A 24,878-nucleotide genomic window follows, 5' to 3' on the forward strand; every position below is an offset into this window, starting at 1 on the left:
CCCAAGGGATGGAGGAAGGAAGAGGGATGTACAGTTACTCTCAGCTCTGTGGGTACATGCTGTACTCTGCCTTTCCTGAGGCAGGGTGGGGTCTGAACCCATACGGTTAAGGACAGGCTGAGTTCAGCTCCATCTCTCCAGTGGGATGGCATACAAGCAACACAGGCACAAGGTGTGCTCTCCCTGAACCCTGCCCAGCTTCCCACTGACAAATTGCCTGGTCTCTGGTGTGCCTCAAGGCCCTGCAGTCTTCAGAGACAAGTTGGTGTAGGATTTGCTTTAGAGTGACCGAAAGCAAGAATGTTTCATGTTGTTAAAGTGCTTGTAAAATGGCTGGAGTCATCCCCCTTTCCAAACACATCTGTAGGAACCCTGACACACAAGCAGCACTTTCACTGTGTCATCAATTGATGCAGCCACCTGGCCCCAAAGCAGGAGGCCAAGACAAGCTCCACAACCAAACTCAGAGATGGCTCCAGTAAGGAGGTATTACTCATAAGACAGAGAACAGAAAGCTTCCTTAGATGTTAATTTCCCAAAGCAGGTAATAGCAGTGTGCTGATGACTCTTCTAATCTCCTGCTCTATCTCACTCCCAGCACAGCTAGGGACTCAGCTTCCCAACATAAAGCATGAGCTCTTCCCCAAAAAAACCCCTCAGAAATATTTTCTTGCCATTACCTCATTTGAAGTACCCCTGGGGAATCAAAAAAAAAGACAGTCATTTATGGCTTCTGCTTTGTTTCCAGAAAGAAGCAAATCTGTTCAGAGCACAAAGGAGTACAGGTGCTGCAGATCCAGTGCCTGAACCTCAGTGTAATGGAAATCAGGTGGGTGCTGCTGACCTTAATGGAAATTAGTACCATAAAACTGGCATCAGTAAGCAAAGACAGAAGTCATTATGAGTACATTTTGGTTGACTGTGAATGTGTATGTAAGTGGGAGGGGTTACAAGAAGATCAGAGCAGACTACAAACAGGAGCTGCTCTTCCCAAATTTTTATACATTGCCTGAGTCATAAAAAATTAACTTTGCCCAACTGGGTAAACTCCCTTCCCTCTTTGTTCATATTCATTCTAGTATATCCATCATTTTTGATCCTCTACTGATGTCCGTTGTTGGGGCTTTTCTGTGACTTAAGAACCTGAAATTATGTTATATATCTTTGTAGTTCATTGAACTAACCAGCATTTATTTTAATTTAGTAAAGAAACATTTGGTTGGGTGTGACCAAATAAATACTGTGTCTAAACCAGCAGAAATATGCTTTGCACACAGCTATAAACCTGTCTGAGAACTCTAATGATATTGCAAGTCAATGAAGCTTCAGTGTTCTCATTAACACGATTCCATCAGACCTTTATGTTGCATATTATTAACAATAGATTGTAGTACAATTTATAGCACTGGAAGGCAACAGAGGCTGAATCTTGGTAGCAATCCAACCTTTGATAATGACTTTAACACTGATCCAATATTGAAAGGAGAACATCAGAGGCCATCAGACCTAAGTATACACAGGACAACAGGGATAAAACATAGCACTAGCCTGTACTGGTGAAAACAAAACTTTCTTGAGAGCAAAGGGCACAGACCTGGTCACAAGATTACCAAGACTTTTGTTGCTGCTTTGGACACAAAACAATCAAAAACACTCTCTTTAAATAAAAGGCATAAACACATTTCCCCTCTCTCAAAACTTAATTTTTGTTATAAAAGGAAGAAAATACAGACCAGCTCATGTGGGCACCTACTCTCCAACTTCATTTGGAGGTAGAAACTAGTATCAACAAGTATATTTTCAGGAATAAAAAGTGAGCCTTCAAAATCTCTGTGGAAATCTGTTAAGATGATGACAGTAGTACCCTCACATTGTTTCTCTCCATAGTTTGCTGATGCATGACAGGGAACACAACCAGGTTCTGCTACAGAGATTGGATCACAGCCCCCAGCACTCAGCTGAGCACTCAGGGAGCCTGGCAGTCAGGCCTCTGGGTAGGAGGCAACACAAACAACTACCAAATGTGTTTAACTTAAGAAAGAATAACTTCTCTTGAAGCAGCACGATGCCATTTCCTGGTTTAAACTGCATTTTCATCATCAAAGTATGCTTCAGTATTGCTTACATGTATCTTCTAATTCAATCTTTTGTGCAGTATCAAGAAATAGAGTACAGCAGTAATAAGATAATTAGTATTTTCACTAGCTAAATTATAGAGCTGCCTGCAGAACACAGCAGAGTAGCATCAATATTAACAGTTTAGTATTATACAAAAATGACATCAATAGTTTTAGTGTAGTCATGAGAAACATTGTAATTTCCACTTTCTCCAAGATCCCTTCAAATTGTCAGACGAGGAAACTCCAAAAATCCACTGGCTCTTAGTTCAACTAAAATCCAACATCTCAAAAGATTTTGTTGGTAAATTTTTGTAGATCCTGAACAATATTCCTTTCTGAATGCAGTACTAGGGCCGAAGAACTTAAGTTCTGCTGCACTGACCTCATACAAATTTATTTTTCCCAGAACTTCTGCAAGTTAACAAAGGAGTATAACAGATGCCCGACACTGGAGACAATGATACACAAAGATTTGTAATAATTATCCACAAAAGCAATCCTATGTCAGTGCAAGAAGTGGAACCACTGGCTTTGCAATCTAGGGCTATTCTCTATTTCCTTTCTAACCTGGTCATGTGGTGCAATGTAAGACTCCTTAACCAAGGTACTAGGCAGCAAGCAGCCATTAAGGAAGATACTGAGACTAGCATGCTTTCACAAATTGCTCACCTGAAGGGACAATAGCCAGCCACCCCTACATGCCCAGAAATCAGAAGACTTTCATTTACACCAGAGGCTGAAAGCTATCCCATGGCACTCTCCATGCCTAAAAACTTCCTTTTGGCCAAGCTAATTTACCACTCCTTAGACCAAATCGAGAACACTGAGAATCTACCCACACCCTCCACTTTGTAATGACAGTAACTATGCTTTACTTGACAAAATGAGATCCATTTCTTCCTTCACCAGTTCCATTCAGCTTCTTGAACATTTTGTTCATTTGTTTGTTAAGATGCAGATCTCCAGCAGATTGATCACTTCAGATGAGACAAAGCAATCCCTTGGTAAATCCCTCTGGAAATGCAGAACATATTACATGCACAAGAGTCGAACTCCTTGAATTTCCCCTTTTCAGATCCTCTTGGTTTCCAGTCATTCAGATAAAGAATGGAGCTTTTGTAGGCCAGTTAATCCATCCACTGAATGAAATATGGTAAAGTTTTACACATCCACATGTTCTTTCAAGACTCTGGTTTACATCTGTAGATGTAATAATAGCTGTAGTAATGTAGATGAAAATCGTGGGTCAGGCCTCAGAGAAGATCTTTGAAGACTTGGGCTGAAAAGTCCCAAAGCTGCAGTCAAAGCAACTGGGAAAACGATTTAAGGGCTGTCTCCGCTTACACTTATTTCTGCCAAAGCACTAGCTTAATTTTCTTTGTGTTCCTTAAAAAGCCACCTCTGTGAGAGTGACTCTCTAGTTGAAATGCTTTTATGTCCTCAGCTCAGAAGTAGGCACTGTTGAGTGGTAAGCAGAGACAAATATCCAAAGGTGGTGTGAGGCTTAAGCTCATTTGCCTGCTCATCTTTTCAAGAATCACAGTCACAAACTTGCATGAAAACAGCATTTACACAATGAATTAAAATGCAAAGCTACAGTTTATTCTATGAAATTGAGACAAATGCTACACACTTGAAGCCTGCCAGAGAAGCAATTAGAAGCATTAATATATTTGTAGATGATGACTTAAGCCAAATGAAAGATGGAATAGAAACACTGTATATCAGAGCTTGTGAAACACTAGAGGAAAAAGCAACTCTTGCTCCAGCAATGTGAGTCTGAAATAGCAATAATTCTGCTATATAGGGCTAGATGTGCCTTGTGCAGACATGTACCTCCAGGGAAGCCTCCAGCCACAGAGTACGTACAACACAGAGAAGCTGCCTGCCAGCAAAAGAGGGTCTCAAGGTACATGAGAGAGGACTTTGCATTGCCACAGCCTCAAGGGATGTGGCACCATCCAGCAGAGTCATGCAACAAGAGGCCAAAGAGCCACTGTCCAGTACAGAACGGTCTAGTTGCTGTAAAGATGCATTTATGCTAGGTCTGATGTAGATTGTGCTCTGCACAATCAGATCGCTTTGAAGGTTTGCCTTGTGCAATCATTTCCTTTGTCGGGAATCAGAAAAAGACTGTGAAAAGACTGTGAACAAATTGTTTAGGCATTGAAATTTAACCCTGTGGAATCCTTACAGTGTAGCACAGTGTGACACAGCAGGAGCACATTTGTCAGGGGACTGAAGCCGCTTTGCTCTCTCCGCACAAAACATATACATTAGCATTGTGTGGTGTGGGTGTGCTCCCAGGCACGGGATGCAGCCATGGGCACACAGCTCTGTGCCTACCCTGCCTCCCAGCTCCACTGCAACTGCATTCAGCCCTCCACCACTTCTGAGCAAAACAAAGGCTTCAGATCCTTCAAGGCTGTCTTGGAAGCCCTTCCACTAATTACTTGTTTTTTATCATCTAGAAATTGTACAAGATTTTATTTATAAATATCCATGAAGCATCTGAGAAAAAACAAGGGTATTGCAACAATCTTTTTAATAGGCCTAATGTTTTCCCACTAGTGTCCTAGCACTAATAATGTCAGAACATAAACACCAAAACAAAAAGGCAGTTGGCAGAAGCCAGTCATTTCCAAGACTTTTTCACTCTGATGTGGGCTAAGGAAAGAACGCAGCTGGTGTGGTTTCTATACCAGCATTCATGACATCAACTGTTTCCAGCCCAGTTAGGCTCCATACAGCAAGGTACCATGTGTCCTCTGCTCCTTCTGAAGAGCAGAGTCTGAGAGCACAGAGCACCTTGCCACAGGAGCACAGCCCTCTGTAGCATTAACACAAGAGAGCTCATCAACATTTTTGTGAACTGTTGAAAAATATGCTGACAAGAATAAAAGAAAATAAGTTACTTGGATTTTGGCAGAGAAAAGCCACTCTAAATTATTTCCAACTGCAGTAAGTCTTTGCTCCTGTTTTATGAGCAATAGAAGAGACTATCCCTGTTTTATAAACTCATTCAGTTAATGTGTTTAAGAAAGCAGACAAGCTTCTCTCCTGCGGGGGTTTTCAAATATTGTCTTGCCTTGTGGCTGCCGGTATTTCAACATCCCGTTCCAGAAACACTGTTTATTACCCTTTGGGAACCAAAAACAAGCACACCCAACAAAACTGCTGCATATGAGGAAAAGAAAAATGGTTATAAGAACAAAAAATGGTAAATCACAAGTACATATTAGGGAATACTAAGGGGTTTTATGCTGCTCCCTGCTGCTACAGTACACCAGAGGAGTAAGTGGAATGCAAAAATCTTTTCACCATGCTTAAGAAGGCAAAAGTATTTCTAGGATGTTCTACAGACAGGCAAGAGCTCATACCTTCAGTAAACTCAAATTCAACTGTGGTCTGTCACTTCAATACTAAGTTCCAAGTGTGTTTCAACTCAATTTTGCAGCAATTTCAACTCTTACAGAAAAGTACCGAACGGCCTTAGTCTTATCGCTCAAACCAGTGGGACTTGAGCATCCTTAGGTTTCCCCTGAATGTGCTCAGAAGTTTGCTAACTGTTCCTGTAACCAAGCAATTCTCCTGTCTTCTGAAAGGCACTAATTTGCCGCTGACACAAATGGAGACAAACCTTCCAAGCTCCTTCCCTTTGTGCTCATGGAAGTTCTAAGTTCACTCCATCCTATCCAGAGAAACAATGTATACAACAAAGCATATTGCTCCTTCCTTCCACAGTGAATCCTGCCTTAACTAGGAGGACTTTTGCAGAAGATGTATTATCTACCAGGCCAGGACCACCACACAATCACATCATGCAGAATTCTGCCCTTTTATCATCATCAAATCAAATTATTTCTTTATTTAGCAGCTACTAACAGGTTTGGAAATGCAAAATCGCCTAATTTTACTTTCTGAAAGGTAGCAGTAGGAGTTCTTGGTGGAGAATACATTCCGTAATTAGAAAAAGCACAGGGGCCAGCTTTTTCCCCCTCATCAAGCTTGGGAAGCTCTAAACAATATGCAAAGGCGAAAGGGGAAAATGGTTACAGTACTGAGAAGGCTAAAATTTGAATGAGATAATAACAAACCCTTCTTGTGGAAGGAAAAGGAAATGACTGATTCTAAAAAAGCTTCTGTGATAAATCATCACCCCTGCATGAAATTCCATTAATAGATGCTGCAATATTGGTAGTAATGTTAAAGAAAAACAAAAAGTAACAAAAACTTAGCAACAAACAGGCTTATAATGAACAAAATACAGCTTGCTGGAATTGCTTTTTTCAGGAGTTCAGACAGTAGAAGGAGATTTCAGAATCAAGAGTTTCAACAGCTGTATTTGTATTACAGTCATAAAGGTGTAAATGTGAAATACAGCTCTAATAAAAAACTGAAGTTTATAAAGCTGGCTGGTAACTTTCCACCCTTTCCAGAAGTACTTCAGAATATCCAGGGGAATAATATCTGAAAGAGAAACATTTTGGTTGTGCATTAGATTGCAGGACATCTTCTGTGCTAAGTAATTAAACACTATTCATATTTTATTGTTCAGGAAAAAAAAAATCTTAGCATCCAACACTGGTCAAAGAATTGTACAGTTATTCCCCTACCATGTTTTAGGAGCCTGCTTTTGAACTTCTGTGGTCATTTATACTTGGAAGTCAGGCTTTCAACAATATGTTTAGCTTCTATTAGGGCATGTAGGTAAGTGGCTAGTTTTTAGGACAGGTTCAGCAGCCACAAGGATTGTCTTTACTGAGAAATGTAGATGTTAACTTCTTTTGAAATTATGGCCTTTAATAAAAAAGCATGAGTTTACACAGAACCACAGGCTGCCAGATGACAATAGTCTACTGCTGTTCATCAAACATAAGCACACACCCCAAAGCTAATGTGAAGTCTACATCAATGTGAGACATTGATTCTGGAACAAAAAAATTTATCACAATGACCTTCTGTCTCTATTGCCAACTCAAGGCCAGAGATTATCCAATAGGTTTTCATTAGAGTAGGACTCTATGGTGCCATTATTGTCCTGCTGTCATTCAGTTGGTTTTCCACAATGGACCAACTACATGCTTCCAATCTGCAAGCACCACCAAAGCCGCATTTAGTTCTTGTTTTCCAGGTTAGGAGTATCTGAAATTTATTACTGTGCTATTATAAAAGATGTATAAAAACATCCATCTTAGTACATTTCTGGCTCTGCAGGCATGTAAATTGCAATCTCTGAGCCCTGGAAGCTTTAACTACAGAGAGAGAGGAACGCACTTCCCCTAATGCATGCCTAAATTGTATTCAAGTAGAAATCCACAATGTTTTCACACTGAAGGAAGATCCATTTACCTTGTTGATTTTCATTTTCTGGATGATTTCTGCATAATGTAACTCTTTTTAAAACTTATATTAGTTCTCTGATTGTAAAGCTAACTTTTCAATGCATTATTCTATTCAGTCTGCAGTCTAAAATAACAGATCTCCAGGACAAACCCAGAGCTGGAGTCTATTATAGCAGCTGTGCCTCGGGCAGCACAACCAACATCAGGCAGTAGCACAAAGAAGCGAGCAGGAGATGCTCGAAGGGGCCCTTTTCTTTATGACATCACAGCCCACATAAGTAATCTTGTTTCATTTACAGAGGGGAAAAAAGATGGCTGTCACAAACATTAATTGTATCCAGAAAAGCATAAGCAAATGTCCTCTTCCCCTCTGAAGTATTAGCTGCAGAATAAAGTTTATTGTTTTGCTTTATCCATTTGACAGTCACTGGCTCTTCCTTGTGGAGACAAACGGGGCTTCGTTTTGCCTGACTTAGCTCATAGCTACTATTAGCTGAAGAACTCTGTTGCTATAATTAAAATTGATGATGCAGATTCTCAGAGCCTGTAGAGGGAGTGCACGAGTACAACATCCTTTTGATGTGTTGATGGAGTGAAGGACTGGTAAATGGATATCTAGAATCCAGGAGGGCATTTCTCTCATTATTACAATTTAGGATGGTGACATTTTGACTGTAAGCTATTTAATAGTGTTTCTGTATTCATTAAGGGCAAAGTTCAACTTGGTGCAGACAGCTGGTGTATGGTCCTTTTATGTAACACTTAAGCCTCATGATGAGGCTGGGGGAGGAAGGGCAGCTGTGGGCAGAGCAACTGTGCAGGAGAGCTTCTGGACCCTCTGTACATCAGAGAAAGTTTCAAAGGAGCCTCTGAATACACCAGTTCAGACGGGCTCAAGGATGCAACCAAAGATTCACCAATACCTGTATTTTGGAGTCTGAGTAATCCATAAATAAGTTAGCAAGACAAACTAAACGTCCCATAGACATTCATTATTATGAGAGAGGTTATGCTGAAGACTCTGAGTCTGGGTGGGTAGCACAGGACTGACTTGACTTCCCAGTTTCCTGCAATGAGGCTGAATATTTGGGCTTTGTTTACAGACAAGGAAATGTTATTCTAAAAACAATCAGAAAAGAGAAACTCTTCAAAAGTATGTGTCTGGTGGTTGTGTTACCACTGGGGTGGTTAACCAAGTGTTATACCGTTTTATTAAAAGCAAAATTCATGTCATTTTCCCTACCTTACTATTTCCTCTGGATAGCAATTGTTAATAGTGTTGATATATTCCTGAAGAAGTGACCCAGGTTCTGCTTTTATTTCTTGAACCTTTTTAAGTCCACCAGTTGTTACAAACAGACGACGTGCTTTACTGTCATGTGGTAACACCTACACATAGAAAAGGACATTTAAAACTAAACAAATCTTTTAAAGGCATCTCTATGCTACTAGGCTCAAACATTGCTTATCTGTTTTTAATTCAGAGGACAGATAAAATGGAACATCAGAGATAAAACATCTGTAATGACTACTGTATTTTAACATCCAGTTGTACAGAAAAAAATCCTAACCCAGCCCTTTATGGTTGTAACATAATTTAACACATACTTTACTATATAATATGTATACAAATAATGAATTGAATATTTATCTTTACATAAATAATATTTCTTGAGTTACTCCTATGGAGACAATAAGACTGTGGAGATTAAGTAGATAATAAAACTAGAGCACTAACATGAAATAACAACAGCATCTGTTCCACTTAAACCAAGTTATTCAGGTCTTTTATGTCAATTCCCACAGTTTAACTGTAGAGCGGAATTTTATATCATTATAATGATCTAGTATAGATTAGTGAATGAAAACAATACTGAGAATTGTTGCAAGTGAACAATGCAGCCTTGAAGCATTACATGCTACTATTAAACTCCTAGATATTAAAATCCTACAACACACTGTGTAGCCATGGAAGCCTTTTACAAAACACACACACAAAGCAAAAATGTGAAGTTTCTGCAGCCAAAGGGGACGAGAAGCAGAAATGATCAGACAATACATTCTGGGCTCCCTGAGTGATGCCAATATGCAGCTCTGTCCAGAGGAGGGAGGTGGGGGCTGGGCCAGGAGAAGGAGAATGACAGCATGTAGTCCATAGGCCCACAGGGCTGCAATAATATTAAAAAAAACAGGAGGGGGAGGGAGGAGGCAGAGAATTGAAGACGTCAGCTGCCTCTACCACTAAAGCAGACAGGTTTAAAACCAACTCTCAGAGTTTGATACTATGCGAGCGAAAGCATTTTGTAAGGCTTCACACAGGTCAGGCAAATCAAGCCATAAATTTGACTATGTCTCTGTAAAATGAGGCTATAAGGAGGAAGGGATTGCCTAAAAGCATGAAGGAAAAGAAGGATGAGATTTCTGCCATGCGTATAGGCAAATAGGCTTCACATCACTGTCCTTCTAGGCTGTACAAAATCAACAGACAGGTGAAGAAAAAAGAGGGGCACAGAGACTTCTCTCTAGTATATGCTCCATAGAAGTGTCAAGAACAACTGTGATCATTTTGCTGTGAAATTGTAGAGAAGGCCATTTCCAACTGTCTCCCATAACTGCTGAGGATAAATCAGCCAAGAGACAGGATAGGGCCCTTTTCCTGCCTTCCTCCTCCACACTGTGACCCCCAGGCTGAATAAGACAGCAGAAAATTCTCTCAGAAGAGGTCCTAAAGACAGACAGCACCTCTGAGACACAGTTCTTTCCCTCAGTCTAACTGAGACAGCACAGAACTGCAGAGACTCTGAAAATGGTAATGCTATAATCACACAGTCCATCACCAAGAACGGATAGCATCCCTCTCTAAAGCACAGCTCGGAAATAAGGCTTTTACTGTGCTATAAATAAGCCCACAGAACTTACACACCGCAGCTCTAAGAATAGGAAATTCCCAAGCTAAGGTACAGGAGAGAAAAATGGTTTTACTGCAGAGAACTTAATTTTAAATGTATACTTCAGAAGAGGAAATGCTAGAGAAGCACAATTTGTTTGATACAATGTAGGAGAAGAAAAATCAAATCAAATCAAAACATCATCTGATATGAAAAGCACTTCAACGGCAAATAACATTCAAATCTATAAACTGGGTAGCCAATTACTACACACTCAGCTCATTAATAGCTCCAGTCAGCACACAGAAGCAAAAGGCACTGGATTCTGTGCAAGTCTCTAATCTTCGTACAGACTTAGCAAGAAGATAGGACAAACTTAAGTGTGGCAATGTAATCAGGAATCTTCCAGAACTGAGTATTGAGGGTCTTTTACTTGGTCATTTCTAGAAAGAACATCTCATCAAGAGATGCTGGTAACTCCAGCTAACAGATTGCACTGCAGAATGTTGCACGAAAGAGACAGTGTGTAGTTGCACAGCATTCCCAACAGCTGGTGAACCTTGCACACACTGGAAATCTCCTCATTAGTTAGCAATTGTTTAAGAAATTTGAAAAATTTTTACTAAATCATGTGGCCTTTTACATCCTGTGCTCAGATCAAGAGTGTAACTAACAACAAACAGCTTAAAATTTTGAGAGGGATGAGAAACAATTTGGGATTTTTACACTTAGTTCATTGAGACAGAAAATTAATGATGGTAAAAGTGGTGAAGCCTTTATACTCCAGATTATTGTAAAATACCTGACTTAAGTCACTCATGTACAGACAGCTTGTACTTTATCCAAAACAGATGTGACTGGGATTTATGTGATACGTTGGCTCAGCAAAAATATTTGCACGTGAGTTAATATTCCACTTAATCTCAAGAGCCAAAGAAGACAAAAAACAACTTGATTATAAGCAACTGTTTTCTCAGTCTTAGCATGAATTATAGCAGATTTCAGATGAAACAGTATCCAGCTTGATCGCACAAAAGAATGGGATGTTCCAAACCGTTTCTGCAGGGGCTGCTTGAGGATCCTGAGAAAACAACTGAGATCTTTAGAGAGACTTCACCTTTGGAAAGATAGCTTCCTTGCTAAATGGAAAACAATCAATGTATTACTCACCTAGAAGAGCCTTTTCTTACCTTACTAAACTGCCCAATAATGTGTTTCATAATATTGGTAGGAGCATCATGCAGCAACGGTTCAAGTGCTGGAAGATATGTGCATTTCTGAAGGATGCTCTTCAAGGCTTTTTTAGTCTATTGAAATGCAAAACAAAATTTCTCTAGTAAGACATCAATGAAAACAAAAAAGAATTCATGTTATATATCACTGAAGTCTGATCAAAAAAGCAAATGGATCGGAATTGTCAAGGAGTATCGTCTCAATAAAAACTATGATATCTATCAGGTCACTTAATGAAGAATCAATTTTCTACTTCGAATGCTTAAACCTCAAAACCTACAGTGCATTGTATTCTTATTATGTTACCTACGGTCAAAGTAATGGCAACTTTCCTCTGACTAAAATGGAAGCAGGAGTAGATCATTTAAGTAAATTGAAGTACTGTAATATAAGAAAGCTAAATCAAAACACATTTTAAAAGAATGTATTTTAGAAGTGGCTTACTAGGACAGTCTGCTGGTTTGGGACAGCAAAGTGCACTACTGTCCAGGCAGAGAGGGAAAGAGAGTGATATCCTTGTACATCAGTGCTTAGTTTCTGAAAACAGACTCAATGTTGACTGCTACAAGCAGTAATTACATCCTTGGGTAGGGTTATAGTTACAGATAATTTGGACTTGACATTTCAGTTGCCATTGAAAATGACTATGCAAAAGTTCTTTTACAGATATGGAATGTCACACTTCAATGAAATGTACAGAACCATAGTAGAACATAGGAACCCATGCCCTCTCATATGACATTCCTCAGTTGGTTCACCTACTGTTGCTCAAAAACACACTTCACAAAACTGCAACTCTATTAATTCCCAAACAAGGAAGACCCCTGAATGTTTTCAAGAGCAAGGCTTTGAGTATTTGTTACAGTTTTATTATAATAATAATGTAAGCAAGTATACTACAAGGACAATAATATTTTATACATGAGCTTATACTTAAAAAAAAAGAGTAGGTAACTAGAAATTAGTCACTCACAATGAATTACAGTATTTATGTGTGTATACAACTGATCTAAATTGGGAAGAAAACGAGGAACTAGACTGCTGTGCCTGCATCATGTGATTTAGTATGCAGCATATGCACACCCATTAGAACCAGCCAGTCTTAATAAATGACACACAGTCTTTAGGCAGCCTACACCCACGACATCTGTGACTCAATGAACATTAATAAAAGCACATACCGCTTAGTAGTTTTTAAGCAGTTATACCTGTTGATTACAATAAATATCTCTCTCATACTGCAGACACTACAAGTATACTTGCTTTCAGCTGAAGATCTTCTGAACTGTGTGTGTCCATATACAGAGAAAGCAGTGTGGGCAGCACATTTGCTACCGCGACAGCACGTGCATGAGCAGGAGTGTGTCTTCCGACCTGTCCCAAGGCCCAAGCAGCTGCTGCCTTGATATGATCTTCCTGTTCTTCTATCAAGCAGGCACACAATGGTGGTATTCCCTGTAGCATTAATCAAAAGCACAACCTTTACAAATCTATACCAGGGAAAAATGACTTGAAAATTACACAGATTGTTACAAAATGTTTCTCTGTTTACACTCTTCCTCCAAAATAAGCTGTAAGAGAATGCATGCTACTGGTGTCATATTTATGCAACATCATGACAAGCAAGAATTTTTAATAAATCTTAATAAATCTAGTTAAACAAAGAGTGAAACAAATGTAATATTCCAAGTCAAAAGACAGTTTGAGCTAACACATAAATTTAAGAGATAAAAGGAATACATGACACAAATCAGGCTCTACTAAGAGTAAAGGTTTCAGTTTTGCCAGACTGAAAATATTTTGAGTGTTTATGAATCTATGAAAGCAGTTTGAGACCAGAAGGGCTCAATTATTGAGTCTTTGGGGGTTTTTTTATCCAAAGCACTAGATTTCAACTCATCAACTTCTTCTTAAGTCCAGTAGTTCATGTTTGAATCATTCAGTCTGTTCCAGAAAGGTTTCAACTTCTGAATTGAAGATATCAAGAGATGGAGAATACTTCACACTCATTCATCTGTTACTAAAGCTCTTCTGGTTCAGGGTCTATCTTTATCACTTCTCCATAGGACCATGGAGCTACTTAGTAGCTGGTATTTCATACCAGGATGCTTCAGTAGGAATCACTTCATGCTACTTTGGAGAAAGAAAGGATACTAAACCACTAAATAGAAAAAACCTTTTTCTCCATGCCATGTCTTATTTTTCACTCTTTTCTGCATACTCTTCAGATGTTTTCAAGATCTGTTTCAAATAGAGACAACAGAACTATATGCACTAGTACTATGGATACATTAACTTTTTTTTCCCCAATAATGCCTTACTTCACATTCTTTAATATCACAAAGGAATTAATTATGGTGGGGGGTTTTTTGGGGGGTTAGCACTGCACTGCAGCAGACCACCATAATTAAGTGGTTGTAAAGTATGACTCCAAAAACCGTTTTTCAAAATTCATCCTTTCCAGGATACAGAACTGCAGAATGGAGCTATCACTCCATATCATGACATCCTAGATGTGTAACTGCATTGTGGTTATGTCACAGTGCACTTCTTTCAAATGACGCCAGTTTACCAAGCCCTGTCCTCAGCACTGTGTAGCACTCCACAAGCTTAGTTTTCTTTGAAGCAATTTCTTTTTTAATGCATTTTGGGTTTATTTGGTTTTTTTTTCTTGATCATTCATTAAAATATTCAATTTCTGAAGTGTCTGCACGGATTCCTACAAAATCTCTCACTGTACTCCCATTATGGCAGCAATCATTATCACTCTTCAAAAATTCCTCTCTTAGGTGCTTCCTCATTAACTTAATTCTGGAGTCATCCCACTTATCATAGAATGGTAGGGGTTGGAAGGGACCTTTAGAGATCATCTAGTCCGATTCCCCTTCAGAAGCAGGGTCACCTAGATCAGGTTGCATAGGAACATGTCCAGGTGGGTCTTGAAGACCTCCAAGGACGGAGCTTCCACAACCCCTCTGGGCAGCCTGTGCCAGGGCTCCCTCACCTCAATAGTGAAATAGTTTTTTCTTATATTTAAGTGGAACTTTTTGTGTTCCCTCCTGACATCCACCCTTTAGATATTTATAAATGTTAATAAGATCTCCCCTCAATCTCCTCTTCTCCAGACTAAACAGCCCCAGTTCCCGCAGCCTTTCCTCATATGAAAGATGTTCCACTTAAAGTCAAGCATTCAACAGCAAGAACATATTTGCTTTGAGGTAGCCCTGAAAGTGGAGAGACAGGGACACATTCAGAGAACAAGGGTTTCAAGAGAGAGGGCAAGGAAAAAATGTCTATTTCTTTAGTTTTCAAACACAGAAGAGCATTTATGACTACTCCTATCTTCCCTGCATACTTATCAATGTTATGTTGTAGTAATTTCAATTTCTCAATTTGCATTCCTACTAGAAGATATTTCTACTCCTCCATTTTTATTGTTTCCACTCATACAGTGTATTGTAAATTACTGACACAGTGTGAAGATAGGCCAACAACGCTCAGTGAATTGACTTCTTTCCTCTTGCCACTAGTTAGCATTAGTCACATGAATATTATGTCAGGCACTAATTTCACCTATTGCAAATACTGCAAATTCTCTGCCTTCTCTATCATTGTGCAGCAGAATTTATTTCAACCTGAAAATGTATGGCTTATCTCATTTGAAAAGCCACTTGCACAACTGAATCCAACCACACTACGTTAGAAGCTGAAGTCTTTTCAAGATGCCTGTTGCAAGACTACTCTTAGTAGTACCAGCAGAGCCATGCTAGTGACATGCACATCATTAAACGCTCTTGTTTCAAAAAGGAGTTTCATGTAGCGATAAATATTCATTTTAAGAGGAAACAGACCATAGATACTCAACAGCTTATTTTCTGTACACATGCAATCGCAGCACCATACGAAAAACCATGTACTATAATACAAATGCATGCTCACAAACAAATACAGGGCATTTTATAAAAGGTTCAACTTCATAAAGACACACTTTGACCAGGTTACCACATCATTTCAGCCGTCACAAGTGGCAATATTAAGAGAAAGTGCATTTGTCGACAGCAATTATATAATTGTGTCACAAAGTACATTCTCTGCCTATGTTAATTTGTATCTCTTTTTTGGAATACCACTGAAGAATTATAGGAAGACAACAAAGAGATTACTAACCTTGGAGACAATCACTGCCATTGACAGGTTCTCCGAATGAGCTGCTACATAACCAAGCATCATGATGCCAGGCAGTCTGACAGTCCCTCTGCAGCTGCCAATACAATCAATCACAGCAGCAACTCCACCTGCATTTACTATAAGCTGTGAAAGCTGAAAAGATAAACAAAAGAGATTAGATATTGTGAAGTATCAGTAGCACAAGTACAACATTAGAGAAGTTTCTAAATGTGTTGCTCCTGATTTACAAAATAAAGCTGGAATGAGAATGATGTATCATACAGACTGTTGGGTACTAAGTACAGTATAAAGTTCTCAGGAATTATGCTATTTGGCTACTCTTGTTTCTGATTGACTTCAGGGCATGCAAGACTCTGAATTCTTGATGCTGTACTGCAGAGAATTACATATTCTCAGCTCCCTTAGTGGACACAAAATAAATGTGCAAATGACAGCCTAATGCACAGATGCCTTTGGAGATGTAGCTACTGAGCCAGATACCCTTCCATATTAGTGCCCACTCATTCCCAAGCCAACATTTGTATGTTGTGTGCAGGGAGAGAGGGACAGGCTCACTCCTCTCACCTGCATTCTAGATAATTTCTGCGGCATAAAAGCCTTTGTGGATCCCTCTATTGAGGCGTGAAGCCAAAGGCAACTGTCACAGATGTGCAAAACCCACTTGGACTACACCATTCTGCTATGTTAAAGTACTCTGAGGAAGGTGTCCAGGGAACACACTGGATGGGCAATGCAGTTCGCTCTGCAATGCCAAACTATATAGCCTTGTTTATAAATGAGAATTAAGCTATGCAATATGTTTCTCTCCAAAAGGTGTGGTTTGTCACATCCCTTGAGGGACAGTAATAAAGTATGTATGAAATCAACAAAGCACAGAAATTACAATCATTTCATCTTGTGACTATTTGCTTCTGTCTTGTTAGATAGATCCTATTTTTCTTCCAAAGATTCCAAAGCAAAAGAATCATGTTGTTAAAAGTCAAAATTAAATGAAAAAAACTGGGGCAATGTGAGTTTCAAGTCCAGTCGACTCCTATACATATGAAATCTACCTTTGCTTTAAAGTCTTTAAGAGGGGATTGATTTATTCACAAAACAACTAGATGCAATTTCAATTTATTTAGAACAAACCGTTCACACAACTGTCAACTACAGCCAGCAACAACTGAGTCCTACATCTGGGCACAGTCACAGGCATTTGGATGCAGAGAGCTCCTGCACAGACACACTTTCCAGTGCTGTGACCCTCGAGCCTTGCTGTTAAGTGTCCCAGATCCTAACTTCACATGAATTTTACTGTATATGGAGACGAGATGAGGTCCAAAAGCCACAACACTCACGTGACTGATGAAGCCAGCTCCTCTACAAGTATCATCTGGCAGTCTATCTCTGCTGCAACATGTGTTACTTGAAAAATGTTGCTCAGAGATGGACAGAGATCACTTTCCCTCTGAAGCTGAATGTGGTTAGTGCCTTCCCACTGGAAGTCACCAAGATAAGTCCTACAGCTTCCTTTGGAGAGCTGCTAGAATTGCCAGTTCCCTATGCACGGAGGATCCTGTGACAACAGTTCTGACTTTACCTGTGGTCTTGTGAGTTTGGGCTCTGGTTTCCAACTCTGGTGCTCCCCCCTTTGATAATGATAATTTTTTTCCCCTTTTTTAAGAAAGTGAAGTTTCACTGCTCATGAGGTGCAGAGAGAAAGCAGGAAACATGACACAACTACAACCTTTAATCACCAGCAGCTTAGAGCCTAGCAGGCTGAAGAAACAGCACAATAGTCATGTTTCAAAGATTCTCAATTGTTAAGCTAGCATCATGATTTTGAAATGACCACACTCAGTGTGTTCCACAAACATATTGCTTGTATTTTATTCCAGAGTCAAATTTAGAGGCTTTTAAATAACTCTATGATCTGACAGACTAACATAGTTAACAATTATTTGGTTTTCCTATTTACTTTGTATTGACTTAGCCAAACATCCCCATCTTCCTGTATCAATTATTGGCAAAAACTTTGCAAATACCAAGACTCAAGTTACAAATTCAGCTAATAAAAGAAACTACCATCAGTTTAATGACAAATAAGAGAATTTTTGACCTCATTATCATTGGAAAAATGATAATAAAAATGAGATCCCAGCACCCAGATGCTGTGTTTATAAAAGACACACAGCATCTATTATTCTTACAGGACGATCTTGTCATTTATTAGCTGGCATCACGACTTCTGTAAGGCTTTTCTCATGATATTTTTAATATCTAGGACTGATATTATTGCCAGCCTAAAACTCCCACTCTGTGCAGATATCTTATGGAACGAAGTAGCTAGGTATACGTTATATGATTCCCAGTTTCCTAACCAAATTCATATTCAATACACATCTCCTCACATCAGCAAGCATTTCCATATTTTCCCAATGAAGGTGCCGAGCGGCTATTTGCCCTCCCTTTCCAAAAGCAAATGACAGAATAATCCTGTATTTTATTTAAAGTGCAAAAATCTAACAATATGACCTTGCATTTGCATTCTCAAGGCTTTACCTCAGGCGTGTGCTTTGCTATCTCTCTAATTAAAGTTGCGCCATTTTTCTTGACATATTCATCTGAGTCCTTTAGGCATGTCAGCATAGCTGGGAAAATCTCTGCTTCAACCACCAGCTCTGCAAGATCCACCGAATGCTTTGCTATTTGGCTTAGAGCTGAAAGCACCTGACGCTAGGAAATAAAAATTGTTATCAAATCAATAGTATACAAACATCCCACAACACACACTCCTCCTGCACACAAAAATCTATTGCATCGAGGAAAACAAAGTAGGATAGGGAAAACAATCACAGCTATTTTACAATTCACTGAGTCAATTCATGCACGAGTATAATGGCAAAGAACATTCACTGGTTCCTGAATAAAAGTTTCTCCCTTGTTTTATCCCATTCGAGCTTGTTGTATATTAAAAAAGAAAACAGATATATACCATTTAAAACTGTAATCTAAAATGTAGTGAAATCTACAGAAAGTATCTTTACTTGCACAAGTTTCATCTTTTGGACCCTATATTTAAGAAAATTCGTTTGAAGTGGTATTTTTATGTTGTCTTCTGTTTCTGTTTGATTAAGACAGAAAAATTATACTAAGCAACAATTCATTAAGAAAATTTGTTTTGTCAATTAAACTCTAGTGATTAAACCTTCAACAACAGCTATTCACATCATATCACACATTCTAAAATACAATAATACATTTAATATTAACTGGTTTATATCTTAAGTATGCAAAACCTTTTTTGTAACTGAATTGCACAATTTTTTTCTGTTAAATTATCTGTTGCATTCTCCATATACCATATAACTAAAAAAGAACTCACAAAAAAACCCATACTATTCACTTTAAAGATTAGTTCAGCTGTTTCTCATAGAGCAGTAGTTTTTATCCAGTAGCTAAATCTGTCCATATGCTCAGAACATTTTGTCACTAACTATGTAGTTACATTTTTCTAATGCCCGAAACAAGAGTTTCCTAGATAAATATGCACATCACCGTCTTTGATTCAATATCAAGCCATGACTGGTATAACAGAGATTTCTAAAAATAATTGTTAAATGTACCTTCAGTTTAGCATCAGGGTTCAGGATCATCTGAGCTAAGTGAGCAATAGCTCCTGCATCCACTACTGTCTGTGCTAACTCTGGAGAATGCTTTGAAATATCACTGAGAGTTGAGGCAGCAATCCTTTTCAAAGCAATTTCTGGCTCCTGGATACAGAGCACTAGAAGAGGAACAGCGCCTGCATCCACCACAGCTTGTGACAGTTCTGTAGGTCCAAGGAAAGTAATTAAGTGAGTATGGGTGACTGACCCTTGTGCAAGCCATTTTTCACCCTGACAGATACAGCAAAGGAAAAAGGGGAGGGTGTAGTTCACTGTCTCGACATCTGCATTTCAAATCAGCCCTCCTGGTTTCATAAACCGTGTGGACCAATCCACAACTGAAAAGAATGCAGGTCAATAGATGGACCCCCATTTACATGCACACATTTGAGGTAGATTAGGCTGAAATGGTTTGTTATTCTGTTTTCTTTTTCTTTTTTTAAAGTAAGCAGATGTCAGCTGTTTAAACCCTGGCTATTCTACACTGATCAATAGGAAAGCATTTTATGCATGGCTAACAACAACACAGAAAGCCAAAGTACCAAAATTTTACCAACCACCTAATTAGAGTGCATTTTACCCTCTTTAAATGATAAGCAGATATTAGCATAGATCAAATGCCAAAACCAGAAATACAAAAAAAACTATACATAAAAGATTTCTCTTACATAAAAGATTGGGAAAATAGAACTTGCTGATCAAAACTCTGCTTTGCTACCATACATAGGAAAAGACAGAATTTATATTTTAATGGCACAAAAATGTTATCATGCAGAATTAGACAAAAGAGAAATATCATCAGTGGGAAATGGTGTGTCTGAGATTAGCACAATATCCTTAACTAACTGCACCTTGAAAAAAAAATAAATCTGAGCATATGATTAGCTGACACAGACAAAAATTACACTATTAGAAATTCATTAGCTCTCTCCGAGTATGCAGCATTAATCACAGTCCTAAAAGAAGAATTATTGGATATCTGAAGCAAAATTTGTACTACAACCAATCTGTAATATTTTAAAATAGTGTTGAAAAAGTGGTAAAAATCATGGCAGATTCAATAATCTATTAGGTTCTTAGTTCAGTTTTGTTACACCTTATTATGCATATCCATTATTATCTTTAACATTTATCTTGACTTACAATACCATGGCAACATATGGCTGTTGTATTTCAAGACTCTAACTTAGCTTTTGATTTATAGTCCATCCATAAAGAGATTTTCATACTAAGACAAATATAGCATACTTCATTAAATATACATAGACTAATACAGTTTTTCATGAAATCTGTAAGTCATATCATCATTACATTGCTAATATCCAAATAATGCTCCTGACCAGATTTGTTTTCAATTAGTGAGTTATGGTCACACACTCCCAATACATGTGATAAGTCAGATATTTACACTGTATGTTATTTTATGATACAGTATTAAAGAAAGTATAAATATAACCTCATGAAATTATAGCAAATAATGGAGTAAATTTTAAACTAATAAAACATTAATCCTTGAAGTTTCATTTTGCAAATAACTGGTTGACTGAAAATGTCCAAATACCCACAAATCATAAGATTTCAACAAAACCCAAATGCTCTATCTTCGGTTTTACAAACCTGAAATGAAATGCATCTGAAAATGAACCTGAAAACTAGCTAATCAATATAATTGGAATAAGCTACATCCAGCTTTTCCTGGAAAAAATAAACCCAAACATACTTCATTTCTTCAAATGGTATTTTGCTGCTGTACACTGACCAAGTGGAATACATCATGAACTACTGACCAACAGTCCAGATGAATCCATCAAACTGCCTCATAAGCAACTTCAGAGCGACCAATTCTATTGCCTACAATCTTCCAGGAAATGCTAAGATCAGGAAAATCATGTCAAGAGAGACAGGATCCCAATAGAAGAATGGGTTTCTTTGATGTCTTATGAGCTGAAATCATGGAGTACAAGTAGGGAGAGAAAGATGCAATTCTTCAAGGTAACTGCTATGCCTAAGCATGCAAAAATAACCATAAAAGGTATTTTAAAAGAGTAAACTAGATCTGATTCAATTTAGATCAGCTCTTGCTGTTAGAAGTCTGATATCCTTTAAATACTGACGGTTACTGTTGGTCATGGTTAATTAAACGGTTGTTCTTCCAGTGGTGTTTATAAGGTTCATGGTTAATAACGTACCCCATGGAGGGCTTGACCATGTGTCAAAAGACAGAGAGCAGTAAACAGACTGTCAGAAAAACATGGAAGCTGAGGCAGGGATAAAAGAAAATATAGATATTCCCATCACATTCACCTACATTCCCCTGCAAACTCAGCCCAAAACTACAATCCTAAGTATTAATGATTCTATGATAACTGTAAATCTTTCTTCTCAAAAAGAGGCTGAATTAACTTAATTCAGATTATACACCAAAGGATCCATGAAACTTTGCCATTCCATTACAAAACACAGAGGCAAAAAAAAAGAAAAAAAAGAAAGCTGAGGAAGAGTTAAAGAAGAAAATGCAGCTATCAAGAAGATTCAAAAAACAAACAAACAAACAGATATTCAATAAAGACATTAAAAGAGCTGCAACAAATTACAGATAAGACAAGACCAGTAGCTGAAGAGGAAGAAGAAGGCAGCTAAAAACTAATTTATGGACTCATTTAATTCCACAGAAAGTTATGAAAACCCTGGGCTTGGAACTTCAGTTTGGGGCACACCTCAAGGAACTTGTCCAACCACAAGATGATAAAGTAGGACTTTTCCCTGCATGAGTGAAACTGTGAAATGTTACTCCATATATGCTCAGAGACAAGAGAACTAAGACTCAGAAGGCACCACAAATTACAGAACAATACAGAACAATATGAGGAAGATTTTAGCAAATGGAGATACTGCAGCCATGAAGACAGACTAACACGGAGGTAGAAAAAGACTGGTAAAGATTTTGGAGCTTAAGATGCCACCAGTTTAACCAATAGTTGTACTAGACTTGTATTGATTTTGTTAATACAAAAGTACTCATCAGGGACTAAGAAACTAATTCTGAGTAAATTGAGGCCTAGTCAAGATTTTGTGATCAGAAAGAGTAGAAAAGGAATGAAGAGGAGTCAATAAGATCCTGACTACATAGCCACTGAAATCAATAGGAAATCTTACAAGATTGATCTAAACCAGTTTAATGTGTTTAAAAAAAAATATCCATACTAACATTAACATGTTGGCAAAAATAGCATGGATAAGGAGAAAAGATGAAGGTGAGAATGCTGATGTTCAGTAAGTCCACAGAGAAGGAAAACCAGCTCTGAACAAATGCCATATTCACATCGTGAAGCAGGAGCAAAACATTCCCTGCTTGGAAGCAAATCCACGTTTCAGTTCAGAACAGAGCTCTCAAACACTCTCTGCTGTGGTGGCAGGTGTATTCACAGTAAATAACAGGTTTTGACCAGACAACTACCAGTACAGTATTTTTCCAAGAACTATGTGATCATAGAAAGGCCACATAGGAAAACCCTAACCTCTACAAGTAGTCCAAAGGCTGCACTTACAGGTTTATGCAGACCACTACAAACACAGTGCTAAAGATTCCATTAGAACCAGCGGGAAAACCTTTCATCGGGAGAAGGATGGAGGTCATTAATTACAGGGCATGCTTAGGTCCTAGAATAAGACAAAGTTACTGCAAGACTCAGGTCACTGAAGAACTGAGCAATCTGGTCTAACCTTGTAGCTGACCCTGCTTTGAGCAGGAAGCTGGACTAGAAACCTCCTGAGGTCCCTTCCAAGCTGAGCATCCTATGATCCTAAGAGTACCACTGTATGACAGAAAATGCCTCCGCTCTCAGCAATGTGCTTGAGTACAAATAGTGTTGTTTCTTTCTGTTTGCCTACCAATTTACAGTATGCTGAAGCAGGTAAGAGACCATTAATAAATCACACCTTTTATGTAGGCAAAGCAAATGGAAAGGTAAGTTATTTGCATATATCAAACATAAGAAAGCTGCATTTTAAAAGTTACTGTATATGGTGTAAGTTAAAATTTACAAAATACTTTTCATGGACCCAGTGGTATTTTGCTGGCATTTGAAACACTTTTCAAACACAAGTAGGAGAAATAAAGAACAGCAAAATTAGAGCACACTGATCTGTATACTTTGGAGTAAGATCAGCATCTGAAATTCAGCTTAAAGGGACCTTCAAAACAGAGCAAAACTGCTAGAGCTGTTCTCAAAATTTAGAATATGACCTGGAAAGGTTTCTAGTGTCTTGAAATCTCGGGAGCTATCTGTCTTGACCTAAAATCTCAAAGGTCTTCTAGTGACATCTGTTCACAGAACAACTGCATTTTAAGAGATGGTTGTATGAAGACAGTAGGGAACTTGCTAACCAGAGAATGCTTTCATCACAAGAAACAAACAAACAAACAAAGTTCTCTTGATGTCTCAAAATGATGGAAGTCTTCTTGTGGGATGGAATTTATGATTAAAAGCAGGGACTCTCCCATTGCAAACATTTACTGCCAAATGCTGAGAACCTTCACTTGCATTCAGGGAGACAAAGGTTCACATCCTGCCTAGAGAGATCAGGACTTTAATCTGTCTCCCACATACATCTCAGACATATGCCCTAATTAATGAAATTTTCTTGCTGGAGCAAATAAGCCTCCCTACCCTCTACTCCCCCATCTTTTCAGAAGAGGAAAAAAAATCTTGTCTTAAGCTTGTCCCAATTTGGAACTGAAACAATGTTTGAAACTGAAAAACCTTTGATGCGTGGGGAAAACCATTTCACACTCAACTCTATCTTTAGAGTTTAAGCTGCAATATGTGTCCACAGTGACAGAAAATCATAACTGCCACATTTTGTTAACACAAGCATGTGAGTCTAATCCAGAGTTTCTTGAACAGTAAACACCAGATGTTGACAAGAACAGGTCCATCTATCTTTGCATCCCATCTCCAACAATATCCTGTTGTAAAGGCATGCTTGTAGGAGTGTAAGAAACAGCATGCACTGAGTGATCTTTCTTCAGTATAACTCCTCTACTTTCAGTCATCATTTTAGAGATTTCCTGTGACTGTGTTAGAGAGGAAGATAAATCCCCCAAATTAGCTGTAGCTGGGCAAAGGAAGAACATTTTTTTTTTCTTTTGCTTTGTTTGGAGGTTGGGGTTTTTTTAAATGATTATATCTTGTGATTCATCTACGTCCTGATGCCTGCAGCTTGGTATCACACAGAATTTCAACCTAATTTCTGAAAATGCTGTTCTGATTGCTGGCATAAATTGGCATGAGACATGAACCCATTCACTGTCACTTAATAAATAATTCATAACCGTGGAATAAAAATTTGCACAAGGAGTTTGTTGTTTTCAATACCCCCACATCACCTCCATCTTCGCAGACAATGCCACCAAAGAGTGAACTGGATCACCCTAAAGATCACCAACATTCA

At 38.5% G+C, this 24,878-nt stretch overlaps 1 protein-coding gene across 2 annotated transcripts in view; it reads right to left on the bottom strand.

The window, feature by feature from the left end:
- Window positions 1-6,396: 6,396 nt before the first annotated feature.
- The window catches only part of SPAG6 (sperm associated antigen 6), a 34,441-nt gene continuing 15,959 nt past the window's right edge, over window positions 6,397-24,878 (bottom strand). The window contains exons 5-11 of one of the 2 annotated variants that reach the window (XM_061997216.1): window positions 19,383-19,588; window positions 18,319-18,492; window positions 15,754-15,906; window positions 12,850-13,041; window positions 11,544-11,660; window positions 8,709-8,854; window positions 6,397-6,590 (exon numbers count right to left, since the gene is read on the bottom strand). In XM_061997216.1, the coding sequence (XP_061853200.1) occupies window positions 6,524-6,590; window positions 8,709-8,854; window positions 11,544-11,660; window positions 12,850-13,041; window positions 15,754-15,906; window positions 18,319-18,492; window positions 19,383-19,588 (1,055 nt within the window). In that variant the 3' untranslated portion in view covers window positions 6,397-6,523. The remainder of the gene's footprint in view (window positions 6,591-8,708; window positions 8,855-11,543; window positions 11,661-12,849; window positions 13,042-15,753; window positions 15,907-18,318; window positions 18,493-19,382; window positions 19,589-24,878) is intronic. The other variant, XM_061997217.1, reaches the window with a different exon arrangement.

The sequence above is a fragment of the Colius striatus genome, chromosome 5 (assembly GCF_028858725.1).
Source record: "Colius striatus isolate bColStr4 chromosome 5, bColStr4.1.hap1, whole genome shotgun sequence".
NCBI lineage: Eukaryota > Metazoa > Chordata > Aves > Coliiformes > Coliidae > Colius > Colius striatus.